The following is a 27,624-nucleotide window of genomic DNA, read 5'->3' as shown; positions in this document are numbered from 1 at the left end:
AAACTTTCTGTTTGAGCCGGATAAATTCATATTTTAAATACGGAACATGGATTTACAGCCAATCAAAAACTTTTTCCATCTCATAAAAAAATATTTCACCACTGGGATTATAATAAGCATGTATATATATATATATATATATATATATATATATATATATATACGGGCCCGGAATGGCCATCTGGCACACCAGGGCTAATTACCACTGGGCCATTGGCCAACCGTGCCACACAGTCACCCAACCTGCCGACCATCTGGCACATAGCCAGCCATTGGCCACACTTATGTGATCAGGCGGCCACCGGCCTTAAAGTGCCACGGCCGCCTCATCGTTGCCAGGTCGGCCCTTCACACATCCAATGAACACTCAGGGCAATATATTGCAGTCGCAACCCATGAAACATTTTTCCAGTCCATCATAAATAAACAGGCAACAATGAATTATTAATAATTATCTTTTTATTTCTTTTTTTATACTTTTTTTTTATTATTCAGTGCTCTCAGCTCCTTGGATTTCAAACCAGCTTATAAAAAAATGCACATTATTCTTTTTTTTTTTTTTTTACATTTTATTTTGTTTTTTTTTTAAACAATGTTTCAACCCCCTTTTTTTCCGTTCGTTAAATAAATTATCACCTTATCCTCGAGACCAAATTAAACCCGTCTCCTCCGAAGGAGGAAGGTTTAAGAAATAAGAATCCTTGTTTGTTTAGGCTCAGAAAGAACATAAATTATGCACATATTTATACCCACACAAATAAAGAATAAATACTTCGAAATAAGTTAAAAACAACAATTCAAAAGATCTCGCCAGGTTTTCATAATATTTTTTTCTTCAGTTTTTTTTCAGTTTTTTTTTTTTAAAACCTCTGTCGATTCTTCTTTTTATTTTTATTTATTTTTTTAAATAATTTGCAAGAGATCCTACAACTTTCTACTAAACACAGCCAGAGTAACCACACAGAAACTAGAACACAAAGCTCTAACTAAAATTGTAGGGACAAGAGAAAGTTTTTTTTTACCCTTTCCCTTCCCCAAACTACGTTATGTTTTTAAAAGAAACACAAAAAAAAAAATCCTATAAATAATATTTAAATCAAAACATCCAAAAAAAATAAAAAAGAGGGTTTTTTTTGTTTTTGTTTTTTTCGGGGGAGGGGGACCGAAAATAAACGAGAAAACGATTTATAGAACAGACGCAAACTTAATTAAAAACAACCTAATTTTCTTTTTTTACTAGGTATTTTCTGGTATACAATAAATGAACGCAAATCTTATAATCGTGAATGGTATACGAATATCTGCTTTGAATTAAGGCTGCAGTCCCACTTTCCGTGTTACAATTTAATCCTTTGCTGCTGTCATAAAAATTTTTGGCGAGCCGGCTCAAGGCTTTTTTTTTTTAAACAACCTGGCTTAGACCACCTATTATTTGAAATAAACACAAAAAAAAAATAGTAAAATTTTTTTTTTTTGGACATTAAATCGAATCCAACCTATAGAATCATTTAGGGGAAATGACATCATTGTTAAACAAGAAATATGTGGACAAACTGTTTCATTGCACTCCAAAAAACTCCAAAATCTTACATTTAAGCCCTTAAACCAGCCACTCGGATATTCAATCTTTTCAAGACCCTTTGAGCAAAGATTCACTAACACAATTTCGGCCCGAAAAATCGCCAATCGCAGAGTTGCCAAATCTTATGCCGTCTGCTGCCGAGAGCCGGCGTGAAACTTGTAAAAATTAGAATTTTTATATATACATTGTCTATTATCTGCTTAGGGATTTTTACATATCAGGTTTTCAAATGAAATTATATTTTTCAAGACTTAAGAAACAAATCCCTCAAAAATATATCATTTTTTTTTTTTTTTTTGTTCGACTGGAAGAATTGATTGTAATTTTATTTTTTAGTAAATTCCCGGATAAGTGGGGCTGAAGCTATAATCGCCAACTTTCAGCCATTTTTACTACCCAAACTTGGTACATAATTCCATAATAACGTTAAGAAAAATACACCATTTTTGGATTTTCTTTCGGGTTTAAAATGCGTACGTATATATATATATATATATTAATTTTTTTTCCATTGGTTTTAATTCCCTAAATTAGGGACTTTTTATGTAAAAGAAATGAAGACTTAATGTGAATGAAAAGGCATTTAATGAACCCCACAAACTGGGACTTTTTTTTTTAACTTGTATTGACGGATAAGACAATGTAACACTGCCCCTCTAAAAACCACTCACAAAAGAGAGGTTAGGCATATTTTTTTATTGGTCTATTTTAAAAAAAATAGAATTTCGTAATTTGGGGACCCATATTAGGGAATTAAAAGTATGAATGGACAAGCTGTTTTTTGGGACAAGTGTGAAAAAGCTTAAACTGCTCACGGGATTTTTTTTTTCACCTTTTTTATAAAAATAGATATTTTTTCTTTTTTTTTTGTTTTGTTATCTCTTTCATTTCTGCGCCCGTCTCATTTCTTCGTTTATTATCTTTCTTTAGGGAGAAGCGAGGGAGTAGAGAGCGAGAGTTTGGGAGCAGTGAAAGGGTTAAAGATTCTGTTTTGTCGTTGGTAGAATATTAACCGGTTCACTGCTGGTGAGAGAGCGCAGTAGATATTGGCCCTACCAGCGCCCTGCTCTAGGGCTACAATGTTCTGTACCCCCCTGTGCCAGCCATAGAGGTGCCAGAGTCTTTGTCCGTTCCCATGTTGTGTCGGCATTTTAGCTCTAGTCTTATCACCCTCCCTGCAGTACCTGTCCCCACCACTAGAGGCTGTTTTTTTATCATTATACATTTACTTTCCAAATGCACCAGTCTGTGAATATTCTACAGTGGCTTGGAAGCCAATCTACCTACGTTCTTCTGTAACGTCTCACCAGGCCAAGTTCTAAATATTGTTCTGTATCCCTTATCCCAAAAATTGGACCCTGGGTACTTTGCCCCTGATATTTCGTATCAAGCTCTTGATGTGCCCACAATAAAAAGTCCTAGCCAAATACGTTCTGTATCAGCTCTGGAGACGTGGTATCGATATCGTTTTTGCTCTCTCCATGATCTGTTCCCCTTCTACCCCCATGCTAACATCCGCTGTCTTCCATCTTTCTCCCTCTCTAGCTCCTCTTTCCCACCCTAGCTCCTGCCCCTTTTTTCTTCTTCACGCTTTGTGTTGTTTACTGGTTTTAAATGACACTTGTAGCACCCTGTCGCCAAGCCGGTATCCGTTCAGGCTAGCGATCGCCATGGCGGCTTCATCGTAGTTTGTCATGGTGACGAATCCGAAGCCTTTGCACTTGTTGGTGGTGAAGTCCCGGATAACTTTGACATTCGTGACTGCTCCGAATGGGCCAAACAGCTGCCACAGCACGCTCTCATCTGCCTCCGGGGACAGGTTGTAGACGAAGATGCACCAACCGGCGGAGGTGGGACCCGTCAAGCTGACGCCGGCAAGGTTGGTAACACTGTCAATGGTGATGGGAGAGAACCTGGGGAGGAAGGAGAGCGGACTACATTGGGTGTGAGGAATAGGTCTTCATGAGAGGAAATCAGGAGAAGAAGGAAGGAGAAGGATAGAACTTCACTAGAGATGGAGATAAGTCCTCTAAGAGGCAGCCCAGACAGACGATGGAAGTGAGAGGTGGAATATATAACGATAAGAAGAAGGAGTTGTGTGAAATAAGAACACGTGGAGAAGAAGGATTGAAGAGAAGCTCCTGCGTTTGGTGGACTAGGTCCGTAGGATTGAAAACAATGGCGTACACCAGGGGCGTGGAAGTCCAGGCCCTGAGGGCCAAAACAGACCAGGTTTTCAGCATTTCTTGGCTTTAAACTCAAGATATTTAATCAATTCCCGCCATTTTGATTCGGCTGCCAGCTCCCATACTGAGATATCCGGAAAAATCAGGCCTGGTCATCATGGCCCCCCAAGGCCTGGAGTTTGACACTGCCGGGGTGCACTGTGTATGAGGAAGAAAGTGAAGGCAGCAGAAGAGGTTGAGGACAATGGAAAGAGGGCAGTATGTGGACACGGCCTATTATTTCTGCTTTGGTGTAGCTGTGGATATGTCGCAAAAGCCAGTGTTGAAGCTGGCAGGTGAGAATAGTAATAGTTTTATATTTATTTGTGCCTGCTTTAAGAGAACTTCCCGAAAACACTCTGAGCAGAAAGCTGTGGTGAAACAGGAAGTACAAAGTGCAACTAACAAAACAATCCTCCTGTCCTGTCAATGTTAAGCTAAGTGTGTATAAACTACAACAATAAAACAATGAAGTATGTACGCACAGAAGTTACCCGGCCAGTATAAAGGAAATATGAGTCTCTCTCGCCTCCGCGGGGTCCGCAAGAGTCTACCTCGGCAAGAAAAAAGCTGAGGTGACCTTGCCTGAGTGAGGTAAAGATACTGCCGGGAAATGGCAGCTTCTCTCATACACTGCATCTTTGGAAACAATTCTCTACGGACCCCAATGCATTCTAATACAGCACTTCCAGCCATGGCCGCCATCCTCACTGCTGAGTGCTGGGATATGACATCATATCCTGATCCTCCATGTCTAAAAGCCACTTGGAGCCTGTTACTGCTCTGTGCCCATTGAGCAGAGGCGCGCCGAGGGGCATGATCTCCCCACGAGGGGCAATCTGCCCTCCAGGGACTATCACCCCCCTGTGGATTAGGCCAGAATGTGCCACGTGGACAGCACTACATCGCACAGCCTACAGCGACAACGAGATTAAGAATAACCAAAAAAGTGGGGGAAAAATACAAAATACGAAGAATCCCGAGGGCCACCGAAAAATATACATAAAAAAAAAAATAAAAACAGCCAAAAAAGTGCAAAAATATATATAAAAGTAATCTAGTGGGGGGAAAAGTACGAGGGAGCTTCGGTTTAATGCCCGGAGAGTGAATTTTGCCCCATGAATTAAAATAATGGGGTATATTTTTAAAGATCTGTACTCCACGTGCATCATTGTATAACGATACTGCGGCCGCGTAATAGTGAATATCAAGGAGCCTCTGTCATCTGTTTTATATAGAGTGCTATTCTATATAGTGTTAAGGGGGTAGATTCTTTCTATACAGGGATCTGCCTCCCTGTGATAGGGGTAGTATTTCGGTTAAGAATACAGTTTCTCTCGCGGCTCCCCCTAGTGGCATCATAATATAAGCTGGGATGGTGTAGTGAGAAAAGGGGTAGCAGCCCAGCCCAGTGTTTCCAGGAAGGGACTTTTAAAGAAGAATCAGGGATGCCGATTACTTTAACAATCCATACAGGAAGCCATAATCATATATGATGACGGTAAACACGAGCAGCCATATAATGGTGCCGAGTATATTTCCCGGCTCTGGGAAGCTACGCGCTGATGGTCAAAGCAGGGGTTAAAGGCGCTAATAGGAGATTTTGGCTTGTTTCCATGGAGATTGCAGTGTGTGATTATGCTGCATGTTCTACACCACTGTTCACTATTAACTATATAGTGATGCCGAGTATCTATACAATGATGCAGAGCACAGGGCTTTCTGTAGGCGACGCAATGCCATGCCGTATAATGGCACCAAGTATCTATACCACGATGCGGGGGGCGTATAGAACTATTCCCCGTCCCCGCGCATTAAACCGCAAAACTAAAGATCTGCGCCGGGTGGGGGTAGTCTGGGGCAGATAGGGATGGGGGCTCTTGTTTACCTCTTGACGCCGTACGCCATGTTTATTAAAGAGTCCAGCCTGCGAGAGAAGGGACAGGAGAGGGAGCGGAGTGTTAGTAATAGCGCAGGAATAGCGGAGGGTGGGGGGCACAGTGCTATCCTCTAGTGGGAGTGGGGAGAGGGGGCACTAGTGGGAATAAAGGGTTATTAATAGATTAGAAAGGTGTAGTCAAGCAGACCATATATATGTATATACACACATATACACATATACATATATATATAGTCTATCCGTGTGATATGCGTGTTTGTGGCTCGGCAGAGTAGATACAGGGCGGCCGGGCAATTCTATATTCATTTCAGGCGAGGAATGCGTGGATTTTTCTTGCTAGTAATGGAAACATGCAATAAACATGGAAGACATTAATAAATGACATGTAACTGTATGTACAGACAACACACAACACGACTACACAACTACACAAATACCTGCAAACAGATACACAGAAATAAACCCAGACAGACAGACAGACAGACAGAGCAAAATATACATAGAAAAGTACATAGAGTGACAGATCTAATAGATAGATAGATAGATAGATAGATGATAGATGATAGATAGATAGATAGATGATGGATGGATAGATAGATAGATAGACACTCAGTCCACATTAGTCACGGAAATCCCAAATAATCGAGGTCATAAGCTTAAACTAGAAGGTCAGAGCCTTATTTTACTAATAGGATAGTAGATAAGTGGTACCGTCTCCCAGCAGAAGTGGTAGAGGGTAATACAATGAGGGTATTAAACATGCATGGGATAGTCATACGGCTCCTCAATCTAAGACGAGACCGGCGACTGATTAAGGTCGGAGTCTTTACAGCAGGAGAAATGGGAAGACTAGACAGGGGCCGAATGGGGGCCGATCTGCTGTAAAATTCCCTGTCTCTATGACCGCGGAGACAGCGAATGTGATTGAAGTCAGCGTTTTATTCATTAAAAAGCCTGTTTGGTAGCCGAGCATTAACCAGAAATGAAGGGTGGGAGAAGATGGCTGCGAGATGTACCCTTACCTTGTATACGAGGCCGGAGGGGTGCTGGAGCCAGCAGGAGGGGTGGGCAGAGAAGGGAAAGGAATAGAGGGTAAGAATAAGGGATAGGAAGGGGTTAAATAAAGCTTGATAGCTGTGTACTTATTGTTTTGTAATGTAAAAGGTCAGTCCTACGCCAAATGTCTAGCAAGTGACACGTTCCCTTACAGGGAGATTGGTAGATACGTGGAACAGCCTCCCATGAGAAGTGGTAGAGGGTAATACAGTGAGGGGATTTAAACATGCATGGGACAGACATACGGCTCCTGAATCTAAGACGAGACCAACGACTGATTATGGTCTTGAGTCTTTACAGCAGGAGAAACAGGCAACTAGATGGGGGCCGAATGGGCCTGATCCGCCAGCAAGTGTTTAACCATTTCTCTGGGTGATCACAAAGTTGCGGTTATATTGATACATAAAAAGGATCGCATTAGTGACGCGAATAACCATGAAAAGGGCAGAAATGAGTAAGAATGTTACATTTTGGTCGAGAATGGCGAGCTGACATCACACGGGGGGGGGCGCGTTAAAGAAGATGGGATGGCGGCTGGAATGGGCAGCGCGTGGTAGTGGGGAGTGGGGAGTGAAATCCACTCACCTGAATCTCTGCGTCTGATGGTGCAGGGGTCCCGTGTACCTCCTGGCTGTGGTCTGGTACAGGTGGGTGAGCAGCGCCTGTCCTGTTTTCTGGCTGGGATTGTTGGCGAATTTCACTGTGATTGGTTCGCTGGCACCGAGGGGCTTCTGTCCGTTCAGGCCCTTAATGGCCTCCTCCGCCTCTATCCTTTTATCAAATCTAATAAAACCCACGCCCCTCGAGACACCTAAAAAAAGAGAAAAAGATAGTCAGTTCCGGGCACAAAAAGTGGAACCCTGAGATAATGATTATTATTGTTTAATATTATTAATTATTAATTGTTAGTATTATTAATTCATATTGTTTATTATTAAGTCATATTATTCATTATTATTAATAATCATTGTGTATTATTTTTAATAAATATTGATTATTATTAAGTATTATTATTATTCATTATTACTTATTATTATTCATTATTATTATTCATTATTATTATTATTATTATTTATTATTGTTTATTATTATTAATTATTATTATTAATTATTATCAGCGGCGGTACGTACCAGTGACCTGATCCACCAGTATGCGGGACGTGATGATTCTGCCGTACTGGGAGAACAGCTGCTCCATCTCCTTCTGGTTCATGGTTTTTGGGAGGCTGCTGACGTACAGATTGGCATCTCTGATGGAGGCTGAACTAGGACGGGCATACGATACCTGCGCCGACGGGAGACATGGCATCAACACGTTAGCTACATACGGACAGACGAGTAGTCATATGATCGCCTTTACATACAAAGGCTCATGAGCCATTGGATTTCCCTTTTTATTCCTCCCCAGCTCACAGTGACCAAAACTTCCTCTTAATGGGCAGATCAGACCCATTTGGTCCTGATGTAAAGACTCAAACCTTAATCATGTTTAAATTCCCTTGCTGGATTACCTTCTACCACTTCTGCTGGAAGGCTGTTCCGCTTATCTACCAGAGGCTAGGCATTAGGTAAAATGTGTCTTTGGATAGGTGACGTTTAAATATGATGTCATATTCGCCCCCCCCCCCCCCCCGATTTTCATTCTAAATACCCTCTCCCAGAAAGTTATAAACACCATAATAATACTTTAGTTCATGTAGTTGGACATAATCATTCCATAATCAAAACATCACATGGTCTCTGCTCTGAAATATAACGATTTAGGTCATTATCAATACATTTTTATACATAGTTTTACTTATTTTCAAGCACCGCAGATTAAAAAAAATGCAATTTTTATCACAAATAAAACGTTTTTTTTTTTAAGAATAACAAAGCTATTGCTTAGCCAGGAAAAGCACATGGCAGGATAGCGGGCGCAAATTACATCATCACTGTCACACCAGTAGGAGGAGCCTAGACATCACATGACACCACGTGATAAGTCGCAGCCAATCATTACTGAGTATAAAATCCTACATGCCTTCAGGTACCTGCCAATCAAGAAGAGCGGCTTAAGGGGCAGCTGGAGTAGGGTGACCACATGTCCCAGATGGGACTTTAAGTCCCTGGTCCCGGGCAGCCTCAATCCGGGACAATGCATTGACCCGGAATTGAAATACCTTTTTTTTCTGACCCGTAGGAGAGAGAGGAGTGCCAATCCTTATCTATGAAGATAGTGAAAAGGGGGATAATAGTGAGAAGGGATGGAGAGGAGGAAGATAGTGAAAAGGTGGGGAGAGGGGTTGATAGTGAGAAAGGGGGTGGTAAGAATATTGAAATAAAGAGTGAGAATGAGTGAGAGAATGAAATAATGCATGAATGCATTGTGTGAATGAGTGAGAAAATGAAATAATGAATGTGTGGATGAATTGTCTAAATGAGTGAGAGTATAAATTAATGAATTTGTGAGAATGCATTCATGAATATGTGTAAATGATTTGTGTGAATGAGTGAGAGAATAAATTATTGTGTGAATGAATTATGTGAATTAAAGTGTGAATTAGTGAGTGACTGTAAAAGTGTTTGTGTGTATCATAGATGTATAATTGATTTGTGGAAAGGCAAAGATGGCACAAGCAGAGTTTTTGAGCCTTGGGGATGGCACAGGCAGGGTGTTTATGGGACAAAGACTGGGCAGTTTGGAGACAAAGTTGACTCATGCTGGGCTGTTTGGGGAGAAAGATAGCAGGTCCTATGTGTGTTATCTGGGTGCTGGTCAGGTTATATGTAGGCAGTGTGGACTGCAGTGCTGGCCTTTGGGTTGTGCGACCTGTGATCTATGCCTGTAATTTAGGGGGTTTTGTCTATACCTTTAATGCCATGTTTTTATGTGAATTCCAATTGATCTATACCTGCACAGCTGGGTTTGTGTGTTATTCTGTAGATCCATATCTGCTATGCTATGTTTCCATACATTATTTATGTATACCTGCAAATACAGGGTTTGCTTTGTATGTCTTATTCAGTTGATCAATACCTGGAGTGCTGTTTCCATGTGTTTATTTGATCTATACCCCCAGTGCTGAGTTTACATGTGATTTCCAGTTGATCTATACCTGCAATGCTGCGTTTGTGTGTTCTGTTGATCTATACCTGCAATGTTACGTTTCCATACATTATTATTGTATACCTGCAAATACAGGGTTTGTATGTCTGATTCTGATTCAGTGTGGCAAATATCTTTTTTGGGGGTGGGAGCGAAGGGAGTGCTAGGGAGCGTGGAGCGGGCCCAATTTTTTCAATTTAAAATGTGTTGGCAGCGGGGTCTAATATTTATATATATATCGGCAGCAGGGAAGAGGTTAAATCTGGCTTTCTCCCTGGAGAGGAAGGATTGTTTATCATGCGCAGCACGCGGTTAGAAATGTGTGGGCCCTCCAGGGATTCTCCCATGAGCCTTTGCACCATCCGCAAGCATCATTAAGGGCACAGCAGATGGAGCCCGATTCACCGAACGCTTTAAAAAACATATTTTCAGCACTATTATTATTATTATTATTATTAATAAGGCTAAGACCTTAATCAGTCGTTGGTCTCATCTTAGATTCACAATCCGCATGTCTATCCCATACATGTTTACATTCCCTCACTGTATTACCCTCTACCACTTCTGCTGGGAGGCTGTTCCACTCTGCTGTGTATTAGTTATATTCAGAAGGCGCCCAAACAGTCTCCCAGTGGAAGGTCTAGCCCCGCGGGTACACTGTATTACTATATTTAATAACAGATTTGTGTCAATTGCAATAGAGGGCCACTGAGTGGCCCCCGTTCTTAACCCTTCATCTGCCAAAGGATGTCAGAAACACACGGCGTTGCCCGCTGCCTGCGGCATTTCTTAAATCGAATATATGGTAACGGGACCCCAGTGGCGCCAGGTTCTAGGGTCTAAGGTCAGACTGTCAGTGTGTCCGAATCTGCCGTCAGATCGGCCCCCGTCTAGTGTCCGCCGTGTCTATCCCATGCATGTTTAAATCCCCTTACTGTATTACCCTCTACACTGGGAGGCTGTTCCACTCATCAACCAGTAAAACCTACTTGCCTTCCATTGTCTCTTTAAACATGTCAGTGTAATCGGGTTATACGGCCCCCGCTGGTGCTGTCCCCATTAGCCCATTACGGGAGATTAGGACACATGGGTGCTACACAGGGGCCGCACTTTCACTTTCCTTTGTGTGGATCTGATTTGGGATTTAATAAGAGCAGCTGCCCCGCTACCCCGGAACATGCCCCCTCTCACTCTCCTGGGGAAATACCCAATAATTAGCCAGGGAGAGGACAGATGGCTGAGTGCTTTTGTTTCTGCCTTTCCTCCTCCCTCCTATTCATCTCGGCCGTCTTCCCAAAGGGCATGCATTTCAATGACAAAAGACAACAAAGCACCAAAAATGTCCCCTGCGTTCCTTCTGACCTGCTGCCTCCGGAGAAGGGGTATGTGGGGGGCGGCTGCGGGGCGGCTGCGGGGCATCTGACTCCGTGTGACGGTGGGGGGAGGTATAGGATTTCTCTGCACAATCTGTTGGTGTCATCGCAGCCAATTTAAATTCCTATAATGACTGCGTGAAAGTAACTCACGTCCATAAGGAAACCCCCCAAGCAGCTGGGGGTCCCAACACCAAGCACCGGTATACTAACGGAGGGTACTGAGACCGCCGGAACTCTGATATATGTGTTCAGTGCTATGTTATAGCCCAGCTACCTCCTCCGCTGGGAGGCTGTACCCAGGGCAGGTGACTCCAGACAGTGACAGGTCCCAAATCACACTATAAATGCTTATAACGAGACCCCCGCGTAGCGGTCCGGCTGCCTCTCACCTTGATGGTCTTTGTTTGTAGTTTCAGGCCGTTCAGGGTGTTTATGGCTTTATCCGCGTCGTTGGGATCCACGTAATTTACAAACCCGTATCCCAAACTCTGACCTGCAGAAGACATGTTTATGTGAATACCAGATGATGTCATATGCACCCCCCCCAAATGCCTTCATCCTGAGCTGTGTCACACATGCTGTATATACGGGACTAGATATGGCACGTCTTCAGCCTGACAAAAATCATCATTTCTATACATCTTAAAATCATTTGATGATAGCCACGATCGCAAACCATTTTTACAATGATTTTTCCTCCCCATTAAGTCACTGGAAACTGATTGGTTGTAGTTAAGGCAGAAGTTAAGGCGAGTTCGCGACAGGTTTAGGAACGCTGACCACTATCGAGTTAGCCCAGTCCCTTCCCTTTAAACCGAATATTGGAATTGGATTCTCTCTTCTAATTCCACACCCCCCCCCTCTATTTCGGCCCCGGAACATGTGTTAAAATGCCTTTTTTACGCACCCGTGATCTTGTCCCTGACCAGCTTGCAGGACTCGATGTCTCCGATGCTTCCGAAGAGGCTCTTGAATTCCTCTTGGGTCATGTTCTGCGGCAGGTAGTTAACAATCAGGTTGGTTTTGCTGTCGTCGGCAGCTCCGTTGGTGCCGTTCAGGATCCCGGCACTTCCCGGCCCATTACTGGCCTGGGTCTCCATGGTGCTGATTATCTGCTGGAGAGAAGAGAGCAGAACGTCAGGTCTCATCCACACGGCCTGGACACATCCCTCTCACCCATCATCCCGAGTCATCGGTCATTCCTATCGCCAAATCAATAGAACTTCCAGTATATGGTCTGTATGATGTCATCCATACTGCCGGTAACCAAGGCTTTGATGCATTCTGATGTCATCTACATCTTTAGGCTCAGAAGATTAAATTTAAAACATCTCAAACAAATCATCACTTGACATAGTGATTAACCTCTAACGATCACTAGCTATACAGGTGGATTGCAAGCTCTTTGGGCAAGGAACCCTTCTCTTCAAATATGCCATAATGCACTGATACCCGATCTAACCATGTGTGATGCCCCACTTTACCTTTAAAGTGCACACTCTCTAGAGTGTAAGCTCCTTTGAGCCGCGCCCTCCTCACCTGTTGTTTCTGTAACTCAAGTTGTTGTGTTATAAACTACATGTCCTGTACGGCGCTACGGAATATGGTGGCGCTATATTAAACAATAAATACTAATATCACTGATAAGACCTGATAAGACCATAGCCGGCCTGTGTCGGTGGTGGGATGGGACAAAGGGCCCCAAGATTTCTGATGGGGGCCCTGCTGGTAGCCAATCAAATCAAGACATCTAGGCCCTTCAAAAGTTTGGGGTCACATAGAAAATTCCTTGTTTTTGAAAGAAAAGCAAATTCAGCGCAGACGGGGTTAATGTTATAAATGACTATTGTACCCAGAAACGGCTGATTTTTAATGGAATCTCTTCATTGGCGTACAGAGGCCCTTTATCACTCCCATCACTCCTGTGTTCCAATGGCCCTTTATCACTCCCATCACTCATGTGTTCCAATGGCCCTTTATCACTCCCATCACTCCTGTGTTCCAACGGCCCTTTATCACTCCCATCACTCCTGTGTTCCAATGGCCCTTTATCACTCCCATCACTCCTGTGTTCCAATGGCCCTTTATCACTCCCATCACTCCTGTGTTCCAATGGCCCATTATCACTCCCATCACTCCTGTGTTCCAATGGCCCATTATCACTCCCATCACTCCTGTGTTCCAATGGCCCATTATCACTCCCATCACTCCTGTGTTCCAATGGCCCTTTATCACTCCCATCACTCCTGTGTTCCAATGGCCCTTTATCACTCCCATCACTCCTGTGTTCCAACGGCCCTTTATCACTCCCATCACTCCTGTGTTCCAATGGCCCTTTATCACTCCCATCACTCCTGTGTTCCAATGGCCCTTTTCACTCCCATCACTCCTGGGTTCCACTGGCACGTTGTGTTCGCTGATCCAAGGCTGATTGATTGTTAGAAAGCCCTTTTGCAAATTATGTTACAGCCAGGAATTTTTAAATGGTAGTGTAAGCGTGTATATGTGTGTGTGAAGGTGTGTATGTATGTGCGTGCGTGTGTGTGTATTTGTGTATGTGTGCGTTGTCAATCTATTATATAGTGATAACATTATACAGGAATTCTATGAGTGGGTAAACGACAGGAGCAAGGCATTGTGGGAGACAGTTTGGGGTGGGGGGTACAGGGGGCGACAGCATCTGTCTTCTTCCATCCGCCTCCTATAATTAGCAAGGCAGCCGGGAATAAGCAGGGACATCTTTAACGAGATTTTAGCTGCATTATGCCTTAAAGACCCTTCTCATCTTCCCGGGTGGGATTACGCGGAGCATCGGGGGGGGGGGCAGATCAAATACTTAAACTCATTATCAGCTCAGCTTCTGTTTTGCAGGAAGTGAAGGGTTAACCGATCCACAGTAAATCAACTACCCCCCCACCCCCACCCTTCTTCATTATCTCAAGGAGAAAAAAAAAATCTCTTAAAGGGAGAAGACAGGCGGCTTTTTGTCTTCACGCTGACCCAGATATCACGCCATCCCACGTTACAAGTAGAGTGGAAATTATTAGGCGCCTTGCCAAGCAGCGTTTGTCGAAATGAAAGACCTCGGCTGCTGCGGCGCATCTTGGGGTAGCCCTGAGTATGAGATATTCCTCAGCTGCTTCCATACTTGACACGGTGGAAAATGAATTTGGATTCTGATCCACATTTAGCACGGGGTCAGGACGGCATGCTGTGGGTTAATACGTGCGCTCATTTAAATCACACCTTCGCATGGGGGTCAACTGAGTACCCCACGAGCTGACCCTGAGAAATATTAACCCTTTAACGGCCCATCTTGAAGTTCTACGCAGTGGCTCGCCCCTATGCCTCAAACACCAGTCCTCTAGGAAACCTTCCTTATTTAAAGACAAACTTCACTGAGTCACCTGCATTCAAGCAGGGATATCGGCCATGATATACTGGGAGCAGGAAGCACCTGTTGGGAATCTTTATATATATATATGATGACAACAGCGTAGAATAGGAAGGAGTCATCTGCAGACTGTGTGACCCTGAGAATTTACCCCATTCATCCTGAGATTGGGGCAAATACCCTGAGACGTAGTGTCACATTTTCTGGCTCACACACACATATACACGCTTACACTTCTAAACCACATCCAAACATTCCGGAGCACGTTTTTTTTAGTAATATCGTTTTATTTAATATAGATAGCTGTCCAAATAAAGGATTGCATTTTTTTGCGTGCACCGTTTCTCTTGTCAATAAACCTCTCGGTGGCTTTGCCTTTCCCTGGTTACCGCAGCTCGTTGTGTCATCTCTAAGCATCCTGTATAATGTCAAGTGCTGACTGAGCCACTTGGGGAAGTGCGGCCCCATGGAAACCGCTATACCTTTATGCTAACGGATAATTAAGAAAGGGGGGGGGCGATAGACGTTCCTTAAAGACAATAGTAGGGCAGATGTACCGGGCAGGGGATCGGAAATTACCCCAGCGACCCCACTGGCAGATGTACGCAAACTTCCAACAAAGCTGTGTGGTGTGCGAGGCACTTTGTGCAAACTTTGTGAGGTTTCGTCTGTTGCTCCCGGTAACTATATATATATATATATATATACAGCAGAGAGCCTCTGAAATATACCCGGGGAGGGGGGAGAAATATTGCAGATACCCTGCAAGGTGATATTTACTCCCTCCGGCAGCCAAAGGGTTCCCTCCCCCTATACTTGTACAACTCCTTTACTGACATCTGCCTCCATTGGCCCGAAATGCCCCGTTGCCATAGAAACAGAGCATCCTCCGATACGAGCCGGAGCTCCCATACGCCCAAGTTGCTAACCTCCTTGTCAGCGCGCGGCGCATGCTGACGGATCTAACGCATGGAAGCTAAACAGTGTCTCAGCCCTATTACCATAACATTCAACTTGATAAATTAAAGTTAATAAATAAAATACAGCCTGTTTTAATAAAAATGCCGGGATTAAAACCAAAGTTTGGAAACGTAGGTTAAATCATATGTTTGCCTTCCGTTTGCATGGATGTCATTTCTGGCCATACGTGTCTATGTTACGTGTTTATAGGGGGCGGGGATCTATATCACTGGGTTATATAGTTGGGCTATAGGATCCGAGCGGCCAAGAATCGTTAAAAAAAAAATTCCATTTCGGAAGCTTCTCTTTTGTCTCCGTTTTTGTATATCGACCTAACCGGCTATTTCTAAAAAAATAAATAAAAAAAATGGCGGAGGATGGGGGAAACGGTTATCAGAGCCAAAAAGTGGAAAAAAAGAGAAAAATAAAATAGAAGAAAATGGAACGGGGAGAGGAGTGCTGGAGATTCCACGGCCACAATGGGTCTTTCACGTCAGAGAGGTCTCGCCGCCTGACACCAGCGCCGGATATCATCGTACATCTCTGTATGGGCCAACAATAGCTTGCCCTGTGTGCCGTGCAGACTGGCACTACCACGGCCCGCTGCGTGCATGCGCTGCCTGCATCCTACCTGCACTGTTCGGAGGTCTTTTTTCCTCCCCTGATCCCCCTCTTTTCTAGGAGCTCGGAATGTTTGCTGGGTATGAGGGTATCGCAGGGTTCTACAGCCCAAAAAGCCCCGATAACGTGTACAGAAACAGCATGATATGGGTTAACAAATACATTTTACGCGAATAAAATACATCCGGCCTTTACTTAGTGCCGTTAGTTATATGGAGAGTAACGACCCCCTAAAACAAAATTGCCCCTCCTAGGGCAGATGAAATGTTGGGGGTATATTATTAAATGAAAGCCTTGAGAAATAAAGTGTTAAATGTCACGACGCACTGTGATTGGTCCTTTTGGGCTCCTACGAGAGGGCAGTCTATATATATATATATATATATATATATATGTCAGGTTGCAGAGGGTTAGCGTGTGTGATGGGTAGGCGGTGTATCCGTATATATATGTCATGTTGTGTAGGGTTAGCGTGTGTGATGGGTAGGCGGTGTATCCGTATATATATGTCAGGTTGCAGAGGGTTAGCGTGTGTGATGGGTAGGCGGTGTATCCATATATATATGTTATGTTGTGTAGGGTTAGCGTGTGTGATGGGTAGGCGGTGTATCCGTATATATATATGTCAGGTTGCAGAGGGTTAGCATGTGTGATGGGTAGGCGGTGTATCCGTATATATATGTCATGCTCTGTAGGGTTAGCGTGTGTGATGGGTAGGCGGTGTATCCGTATATATATGTCATGCTCTGTAGGGTTAGCGTGTGTGATGGGTAGGCGGTGTATCCGTATATATATGTCAGGTTGCAGAGGGTTAGCGTGTGTGATGGGTAGGCGGTGTATCCATATATATATGTTATGTTGTGTAGGGTTAGCGTGTGTGATGGGTAGGCGGTGTATCCGTATATATATATGTCAGGTTGCGGAGGGTTAGCGTGTGTGATGGGTACGCGGTGTATCCGTATATATATGTAATGTTGTGTAGGGTTAGCGTGTGTGATGGGTAGGCGGTGTATCCGTATATATATGTCATGTTGTGTAGGGTTAGCGTGTGTGATGGGTAGGCGGTGTATCCATATATATATGTCAGGTTGCGGAGGGTTAGCGTGTGTGATGGGTAGGCGGTGTATCCGTATATATATGTCATGTTGCGGAGGGTTAGCGTGTGTGATGGGTAGGCGGTGTATCCGTATATATATGTCATGTTGTGTAGGGTTAGCGTGTGTGATGGGTGGGCGGTGTATCCGTATATATATGTCAGGTTGCAGAGGGTTAGCGTGTGTGATGGGTAGGCGGTGTATCCATATATATATTTCAGGTTGCGGAGGGTTAGCGTGTGTGATGGGTAGGCGGTGTATCCGTATTTATATGTAATGTTGTGTAGGGTTAGCGTGTGTGATGGGTAGGTGGTGTATCCGTATATATATGTCATGTTGTGTAGGGTTAGCGTGTGTGATGGGTAGGCGGTGTATCCGTATTTATATGTAATGTTGTGTAGGGTTAGCGTGTGTGATGGGTAGGTGGTGTATCCGTATATATATGTTATGTTGTGTAGGGTTAGCGTGTGTGATGGGTAGGTGGTGTATCCGTATATATATGTCTGGTTGCAGAGGGTTAGCGTGTGTGATGGGTAGGCGTTGTATCCGTATATATATGTCAGGTTGCAGAGGGTTAGCGTGTGTGATGGGTAGGCGGTGTATCCGTATATATATGTCAGGTTGCGGAGGGTTAGCGTGTGTGATGGGTAGGCGGTGTATCCGTATATATATGTCATGTTGTGTAGGGTTAGCGTGTGTGATGGGTAGGCGGTGTCTCCGTATATATATGTCAGGTTGCAGAGGGTTAGCGTGTGTGATGGGTAGGCGGTGTATCCGTATATATATGTCATGTTGTGTAGGGTTAGCGTGTGTGATGGGTAGGCGGTGTCTCCGTATATATATATGGCGGGGCGCTAGCTCCGTCGGAGTCTACGCCGTCTCCGTTATCCAGGTGAATGCTGGAATTAGAAGCGAATAAAAATAACTCTTGTGTGTAAAGCCGGCGCGCTAAAATAGACGCTCCCTCTTTACGCTTCAACGGAGCAGCCTAAGAATAGAGAGAAGGAATGGAGGGTGACGAGGGAAGCTTTAGTGCGAGAGAAAGGAGGCAGAGAACGCAGAGAGAGATCCGGAAAGAACAGATACCACGGAGGGGGCAACGGCCAAATCTACTCCACCAGGCGTGATATTAAGACAACGCAGCCCCTTATTGAGCAATATTGTAGGAAACGATCAGATTATAGCATCGGAGGACATGCCTCGCGCATGGACAGCTAACCCTGACCAAAGGTGACAGCGTCAAAGTCCACAACCAATCATTATTCAGATTAAACACATTTTCAGGAACTGAGACTTTTCTCAAGACTCTAACATTCTTCATTGAAACTCTTTTAAGTATTGAAGTCCATCACAAAGATTCTGCTGCAGCGACTCGCTTCTGAATGAAGCCACCTGTGTTCAAGCAGGGGTTTCAGCTGTGATCATTAAACCGGAAGAGTATTGGAGGCTGTGTGACCCTACGAAGCTGCCCATCATTCTGCTTTATTAATATTAATATTCCATGGGTATGAGGTCAGAACTCCCCCTCTCCCATATTGCGTGATACGTTGTGACATATATTGAGAAGGATCCCCATCAGCCACCGACCGCACGGCACATAATCCTGCGCGGCCTCCGGAGGTCACAGCGCTCCAGTTAAGTGTTATTGAGAGACTCTCAGCATGCGGAGCTCATTGTGCCGGCTCTCTGTCACAGAGAGGATGATGACGGTAATTAATCTAAACAAAGCTACGCCGTTTAATTAGACTGCTTGGCCGTTGTGTGGAATCTTGAGCAATGAGCTCTTACATGTATCCCTATTCACCACCGACGGTCCCCGATCTCCGTCTTTTTCCTCCCCCGATGTTCTATTAAATCTCTAAGGAAGTCATAGCATAGAAGCGCACAGCGGAGGAGGCAGGGACCGAACGCACCGCATTACAAATTACCCCCCCACACACCCGTGCCAAGAGGACCCAGAATTCCTATTTTACGGGGAAGAAGGAATTTGATAATAACTGGGTATAGAAACAGCCTCAAAAAATTGGTGAACTTCAATTGATATGCATAGTTGCCAATGGGTCCAGTTTTTGGGGGGCAGTCCTGACACGTGGACTTGTATCCTGGTTGGCTACTGCCTGGGCCATGGACAGGATCATTGTTACTTCTGATTGCTGATGATGATGGTTGTGAGGTTTGTAGCGTGCTGGTGTGGGTACAGAACCCCCGACAAATCACACATTACAGTTATTTACGGCATTATAGCCGATCTCTGCCTCCTTCCCCAACCCCAATGCTCCCTCCATTTTTCTGCCACCCCATTGTCTGCCACTCCCCTCCCTCCATCTCTCTGTCTTTAGCTGCCAATATTCCATTGTTCCATCGCTCACCATGAACAGTTTGTTCTCTGTATCCCATGCAGTTCCCAGCCTTCTCCTCCCTGTCCATATTCTCTCCATTCCCCCTTCCCTTCCGTCCATCTTCCCTCCATTCCTCCTTCCCTTTTCCCCATCTTCTCTCCATTCCTCCTTCCCTTCTCTCCATCTTCTCTCCATTCCTCCTTCCCTTTTCTCCATCTTCCCTCCATTCCCCTCTTTCCTCAATCCACTCCGCATCTCGTATCTCAGATCTCTTTGGTCCTCCCCCTCTCGCCATCTCTGAATCAGAATAGGCTCCATCACTTCGTTAAAGCCCCCATCATTCTCTCCGTATATCTCACGATCAAACACACTATTCCCCTACTCCCTGCTGGACCCACAGATCCCCCACACGCTTCCTTTCCATCCATCCATCGCTCACCTCGTCAATGGTCCCCATCTCTCTTCTTCCCTCTAATCATTATCCCTCACCCCCACATCCACCTTTCCCTACATTTAGCTTTCCACCCTCCATTTGATGTTTCCACATCCACCTCCCCATCCAGCTTGCTTTTCCTCTCAGTATCCACCCTCCATTTGTATCTCCTGCCGTTCCTCTCCTCCCTCCTCATTGCAGCTTTTCACGAGACCTCCTTTCCTGCACACAGCCGTGGAAGCGCTCTCTCTCTCTCGTACTCTCTCGCTTCGACTGTGTGTGTCTCGCTCTCTTTTCTATGTGAAGCCAAAGGTAAAATAATTGTGCAAAAAAGATGGATATTCCTGATTAACACAAGAGTTAAAGGATTAAAGTCTCTCCCAAGATAAAACACAATGTATGTTACACAATATGACTCCAGGGAGAGTGCAAAATATCACACAGGAAGTGTCATTTTGTCAGTGTGACACAGGAAGTGTCATAGTGTCAGTGTAACACAGGAAGTGTGTGACGGTAATAGTGTCAGTGTGACACAGGAAGTGTGTGACAGCCATAGTGTCAGTGTAACACAGGAAGTGTGTGACTGTAATAGTGTCAGTGTGACACAGGAAGTGTGTGACAGTCAGTGTCAGTGTGACACAGGAAGTGTGTAACGGTAATAGTGTCAGTGTGACACAGGAAGTGTGTGACAGTCATAGTGTCAGTGTGACACAGGAAGCGTGTGTCACATAGGACAGGTGTGACAGCCACTGCCCTTGGCACTAGTTCACACTCAGCACAAGGCTCCACTCGCTTTTTGTTACTATATATATGTAGAGCTACAAACTACTTGTATGTTGTGTCTGCCACAGAGTGCTTTAAACTGCCTTGGGCGCTGTGTGTGGCGCAGGGCTGCCTGCCGGGTAGTATATCACCAGTAGAAGACACCGTGTGATACATAACTGGGAGTCAGAGTGAGTGACATGGGCCAGCCTAGGCCAAATAATGTAAGGCATGGGTCACCCTAGGCTAAATAGTGTAAGGCATGGGCCAGCCTAGGCTGAATAATGTAAAGCATGGGCCAGCCTAGGCCAAATAATGTAAAGCATGGGCCACCCTAGGACAAATAGTGTAAGGCATGGGCCACCCTAGGCCAAATAGTGTAAGGCATGGGCCAGCCTAGGCTGAATAGTGTAAGGCATGGGCCAGTCTAGGCCAAATAATGTAAAGCATGGGCCAGTCTAGGCTGAATAGTGTAAGGCATGGGCCAGCCTAGGACAAATAATGTAAGGTAGGCCGGCCTAGGCCAAATAGTGTAAGGCATGGGCCACCCAAGGCTGAATAGTCTGACTGCTCTGTACATACTCAGATTTAGAAAGTTCAAACCATAAACATAAGACATAGAATGTGACGGCGGATCAGAACCTTCCGGCCATCTAGTCTGTAAAAACTCCAAACCTTAATCAGTCTTTGGTGTCGTCTTAGATTCAAGTGACTAGATTTGTACAATTAATACACGAAAATGGCGTATATTAAATACAAGACGCTGACTCTGACACTTTAAATATTTGGAACCCAAATCTTACGCTTGCAGTTTTTAATTGAGAAACATGGAAGCTCTGATGTATTGGTCTTTATTATTATTATTTATTGTTTTATATAGCGCCATGATATTCCGCAGCGCTGTACAATGGTTTATCAGTGTGTCTGTCTATGGGGCAGTAGTGTCCAAGGATCCACGAGGAGCCCCCCCCCCAGTAGGGTGTCTGCCTGGGGCTTAATAAATAAAACAAAATTAATACAATTCAGACAGAAATACCAAGAAGAACGCCTGAAGAAATATAAGCTTTAAAAGACCAAGCCCATCAAGACGCCTCCATGGCATGTTCATTGCTTGTGTTTCATAAAGGACACATACCCATCATAGATTCCCCCAAACAGGCGTGCTCACACGCGTGCTCAAGCACACGCCCAAGACCTGCCATGTCTCCTCTATTGTTCTCAAGAAGCTTCTCTCCTCCTCTCCTCCACCACCCCCCCCATGCGCCTGTGGGTACCAGCCGTAACGGGCAGGGTATCTGCGGGATCTGCCCAGTTCCAGCCGCCTTCCCCATCCAGCACCTGCGCCTCCAGCAGTACAGACGTGTATGCGAACACATACGTGTGCCATACGTGTATCGAGACCCGTTCAGATTTACAGAAAACACCCAGATCAATCTTTGTCCATCCATCCATCCACCTGTCTCTCTCCATCGATCTATGCATTCCATCAATAAATTATAATGCCTCCCCCCGTAGTAAAGCAATACATATAATATATTTACACATATATATATCTAATGTATGTATATCGGCGGGGATATGTGAAGTCGCATAGCTGCATAGCTATAGCCATAAGCTGTGTGCAAGGTCACACTATGCGAATCCATCATTCTGTATCACTGCTCTTTTCTGTGCCACCAAGGACATGCTGTGCATCCTTGTAGCTCTGGCCCCCTCTCTTCCTTCATCCCTCTTGTCTCCCCCCACACACACACCACCACCACCTCCCTCACCACTACAACACCAGTCCTTTTTCCTCTACTGCATTGTAAGACGCATTCAAGTCCCAAATGGGACTCCCCTGGGATTTCTCCCTGCCTCCCTCCACCCTTCTGTCCTCTTTTTTTTCCCCCTTTCCTCCTCCTTTAGCGCAGAGCCTCTGTAACCTCCTTCTTAACCCCCTACTACACAAAAAAGACACAGATCAAAAGAAATCAGTAGGTATGGAAGAAAAAAAAAGATGGCGGCACTTACAGTCACCATGCTTAAGGAACGCAGGTTGGACCCTGTAGATTTTCGGTTGCGCCTCTCTTGCCGCCGTGTCCCTTTCTTCAACGTTCTGGCGTCCGAGGTGCGCCTGCCCACCCCGCCGCTCCCCTGCCCCCTCCCGGCGGCCGTCACGGGATCGAGACAAGAAACCGGAATATGAAAAAATATATATATCGAAATATTCCCTCAAATTGGAAAGGAAAAAATTGGGGAACAAATTCCAAAAAAATGGATCAGCCGTGAAATAAAAAATATCCAAAAATAGAAATATATATTTATAATCGCATCTAAAAGCGAATGGTGCAGAAAGCCGCGGAGGCGAGGATGAAGAGGTAGTGGTGGTACGGTGGGAGGGGGGTCTTTGTCTGGAAAGAGTAGGAGGGGGGGTTCTAGATTTTGGAAATAGGGAGTGAGAGAGAGGGAGAAGGGAGAGGTCCTAATTGTTTGCCAGTGTCTTTATCCCAAAGTGGTGTCACCTCGGTCTCTCTCTGCTTCTGAACGACCCAGTCCCCCCTCTCGTGTCTTATATACGGTCCTGTGCATGGTGCAGCTCATTCTGCCATTGGCTGAGAATAGAAGGGGGGGTGCGAGGATAGGAGGGGGTTGTAGGAGGAGGTAAATCTCTCCCTCCTCTTTTCTTGTGATATATTTTTTTTTCCCTTTCTTTGCTCCAGGCCCCCTGAGAAGAGGGATGGAGAGGAGGGGGTCTGTCACACCTGCCAGCCAGCTTTTTATACCTCTATACATCTTATTCTGCCTCCCTCCATCTCCCATATACGACCCGTCCATATAGCTGCCCCCAAATCCTGGATCTCTTGGTCCTACTTCCCAATATCCTGCATTCTTTGCATCCGCTTTCTCTTTTGCGTCTTCTCCACTCTCGCCCCATATTTTGTTCCAATAATTAATTATCTGTCTTGTTCCCGTTCTGCCCATCTGCCTTCTTCCACTGTTCATCTGTCTGCCCATCACCCCTTCAGCCCATCACCCCTTCCTCGTCACCATCGCTCCTTCTTGCGCTCCTCGCTCTATTCTAATCCATCAGCGATGTCCCTTACCCTCCGCTCCCTTGTTCTTCTGCCTCCTTGCCCGCACCTCGGTTTTTCCCGTTGATGCATGCAAAGGAGAAGGTGTCAGTGAAGAAGAAAGAGGAGGGCAGGAACACGCTAATTGTGTGTACACGGGAGGCCGTGGTCCCGTGTGTACCGCTCTCGCACACTCAATTTAGAGCAGCGGAGTAGACGTAAAGGTTCCAGAGCCGCCTGAGAGTGCGGCATCTTATTATGCAAGGCTGCGCTCTCCGGGCCGGCGCGGCCGGCTCACTTTGATTGATATACATAAAGATGCAGAGCTTTGCAACTTGGCCCCCCAACCCCCACGTGCAGACACACTCCCCGCAGAAGGCTCAGCATTGTACTGCGCACAATAGGGGGCACTGGCCGTGGAGGGATGGGGGTGAAGCCCATTCATACCCCAGCTGTATCACTCCAATATAAACTCCCTTGGCAGACACCTGCCACTCACCCCTCTCCTTCGCATGCACCTCATTCCCATTCATCATTCAAATGCAGATCCTTTAAAAGCTGAGATTTAGCCCCAAAAAAACCCATAGAAACCAACTCAGTTCCTTCAAAGGGCTCCGCTAACTTTAAACCAAATAGCAAATCGCAGTAAATCGGCACACGCTGAGCGGAAAAGGCGAGAAGACAAGATATTTTCGGGCGTATGAATGATGACGGGGAACACATCCCCCGCCTAGCGGTCATTTTAACAATGTTATGGGGTCTTATAGCTGCTGTTCCACTTAGACAAAACATTAATCGACCCCTCTCGTGTATGCTGAGCAAAAAAAAACAAAACACAACAACCTCACCAGATTGATTATTTCCCATTAATCGCATAAAACAACAATGAAGCCTTTAAGAAGCCTTTTCCGTGGCTACAACCTATCAGTGCCTGTTTTCTGTGTCACGTGACAAATAAGGGTTGCCGGCAAAAATGATAAATGAAGCAAAGTCTTACATGATTGAAGAATTCATTCTTCTCTAATTAATTAATTCTCTGCCTTGGACATTATATTTATTTTGTTTTCACTCTGTTTTCAAGTTCCTGAATTGTCTCATCTACTGGAAGGCCATTCCATTTACGCACACGTTTCTCATTCAGAAGTCCTGGTGATCCAGCCTTCAGGTGCCCGTTCAGAGAAACATCTGCTCCGCTGGAAGAGCCTGATCGACACGAAATGAACTCTCATTTTATGCCAGAAACCCCTATCTGAAGTTCAATGGATTGCATTTTTTTGTTAGGCTTGATTCCCCACGGTTGCTTTTTCGACCTTGATAATCTTAAAAGGGCTAATATCACATTTATACTGAAACGCCGTCTACCGACGGACTCTTTATAGAATTTCTTTATTCAGTACCATCAAAAAAATGATATTGCAATAGAGGCTAATAATCACGGAGAACCCGTTACCCTCAACTAACATTGTTTAACCCAACTGCGTTTACTAAACTTCTCTCTATTGAATGTGTTTTTACTTCTCCGAAGACAGTTATATGGTCAGGTTCCAAAAAGGAACTCCAGGCAGCTGCATATCAGTTATCTGATCCAAATCTACTAGACAAACATCCCGACTCCTTCTCATACTGCCTGTGGGGAAACAATAGAATGGCTCAGTGTTAATCACCCAGTCAGACACTCTGACTGATGAAATGTATGTAGAGGAACAAGCATCGCCATAAAGCATCGGCTCAGTGTGGTGTCTGAGGTGGGAAAGTCACCCAAAATATCACATGACTGACAGCAATGGCCGCCTCCAGGTCTGCAGATAAAGGGAGTTTATTGGAAGAAAATGAGGTAAAACCAGGTTTTTGACACTGACCGACATTACTGCATACAGCGCTGGGGGTTATATTACTGTATACAGCGCTGGGGGTTATATTACTGTATACAGTGCTGGGGGTTATATTACTGCATACAGCGCTGGGGGTTATATTACTGTATACAGTGCTGGGGGTTATATTACTGTATACAGCGCTGGGGGTTATATTACTGGATACAGTGCTGGGGGTTATATTACTGTATACAGCGCTGGGGGGTTATATTAATGTATACAGCGCTGGGGGTTATATTACTGTATACAGCACTGGGGGTTATATTACTGTATACAGTGCTGGGGGGTTATATTACTGTATACAGCGCTGGGGGTATTACTGTATACAGCGCTGGGGTTATATTACTGTATACAGTGCTGGGGGGTTATATTACTGTATACAGCGCTGGGGGTTATATTACTGTATACAGTGCTGGGGGTTATATTACTGTATACAGCGCTGGGGGTTATATTACTGCATACAGCGCTGGGGGTTATATTACTGTATACAGCACTGGGGGTTATATTACTGTATACAGTGCTGGGGGTATATTACTGTATACAGCGCTGGGGGTTATATTACTGTATACAGCGCTGGGGGTTATATTACTGTATACAGCGCTGGGGGGTTATATTACTGTATACAGCGCTGGGGGTTATATTACTGTATACAGCGCTGGGGGTTATATTACTGTATACAGCGCTGGGGGTTATATTACTATATACAGCGCTGGGGGGTTATATTACTGTATACAGCGCTGGGGGTTATATTACTGTATACAGCGCTGGGGATTATATTACTGTATACAGCGCTGGGGGGTTATATTACTGTATACAGCGCCGGGGGTTATATTACTGTATACAGCGCTGGGGGTCATTACTGTATACAGCGCTGGGGGTTATATTACTTTATACAGCGCTGGGGGAGTTATTTAAGCTTTTCATACTCAGCCCCCTTCTTATTCTCTCAGGGTATGCTGAATTCTGGCCTGTGGTCATAAAAGAGAGCACTGGTACGTTGACAGGTATTGTTGCCATATCAGCAGGAAAACGTACAGATTTCTATGTTGTATGCAGCAGATTAAACTTTCAAGGAACAGATCTGCTCAATCCACAGCCGTTCCTCTGATCTTCTCTCCGGGCAGGTAACTCTTCTTGAATTATTACATTTGTTTTCAATCTTTTTCTTCCAAGCGCCAAAAAAAGCCAAAGCCCGCTGAACCCCACATTGTGTTTGCTTCCGCGGATGGCTCGTTAGCCGGTGGGCAGATCCCAGCAGGGAATCAGGAATCCAGCCCGTAAGAGATCACGTCGACGGCATGGAACGTCCAGCAAAATGAATAGTTATGGAGATATGATATTAGAATATACCCCGTGTATGTGTAACCCCCCCCCCATCAAACAGATGTTCCTGGCAGCCATCGCTGCAACCGGCTACCTTTACTCATTTGACACTTTGACCAAGTTGCAGTTTCCTCTGCTTTCTCTTTTTTTTGGGGATCAGATGGTCGGGTCCTTTCCTCCCACCCTCCTACGGTTGTGGTTAGAACCATATGCCACTAATTACCTCTAGGACTATACATCTGTCACCCCCCCCCACACACCCTCTTCAATCTGACCACCCAGAGAATCTCAATCAGGCAGGAGGGGTGTGGGGGGGGTATATTATATTAAGTTATTAACCTTCCTTCTCTACTGTAGCAGGGGCTTCAGACTCTGCATCTATCGATCTATGACTATCGATGGATCTAATATTAGGACTTATTGTATCTGTGCAGATAACCAGCTCCCTCGTCATTACTTCTTATTACCCTGAGAGGTAATTATATAGTCAGGCCTCCTACCCCGTTGGACATCTGTTCTCATTATCATATATTACAGCCTGCTCTGC

At 44.9% G+C, this 27,624-nt stretch overlaps 1 protein-coding gene across 7 annotated transcripts; it reads right to left on the bottom strand.

Moving 5' to 3' along the window:
- Window positions 1–441: 441 nt before the first annotated feature.
- On the bottom strand, window positions 442–23,838 carry ELAVL3 (ELAV like RNA binding protein 3). Of its 7 annotated transcripts, none has more exons than XM_053464683.1 (8): window positions 22,844–23,838; window positions 12,135–12,342; window positions 11,617–11,720; window positions 7,895–8,048; window positions 7,349–7,574; window positions 6,730–6,753; window positions 5,696–5,734; window positions 442–3,495 (listed from the first exon to the last, which is right to left on the bottom strand). In XM_053464683.1, exons 1-8 carry the CDS (start codon window positions 22,850–22,852, stop codon window positions 3,168–3,170), a joined length of 1,092 nt encoding a protein of 363 aa, XP_053320658.1. In that variant the 5' UTR covers window positions 22,853–23,838; the 3' UTR covers window positions 442–3,167. The 7 variants fall into 7 exon arrangements, with proteins under 7 accessions (XP_053320658.1, XP_053320659.1, XP_053320660.1 ...); XM_053464684.1 differs by having other exon boundaries at window positions 12,135–12,339; XM_053464685.1 differs by lacking the exon at window positions 5,696–5,734 and having other exon boundaries at window positions 442–3,516.
- Between the last annotated feature and the right edge of the window lie 3,786 nt (window positions 23,839–27,624).

Source organism: Spea bombifrons, chromosome 4 (genome assembly GCF_027358695.1).
Source record: "Spea bombifrons isolate aSpeBom1 chromosome 4, aSpeBom1.2.pri, whole genome shotgun sequence".
In the NCBI taxonomy this organism is placed as follows: Eukaryota; Metazoa; Chordata; class Amphibia; order Anura; family Pelobatidae; genus Spea; species Spea bombifrons.
Note: the sequence above shows the minus strand (reverse complement) of the source record. Positions and strands in the feature narration are given on the sequence as shown.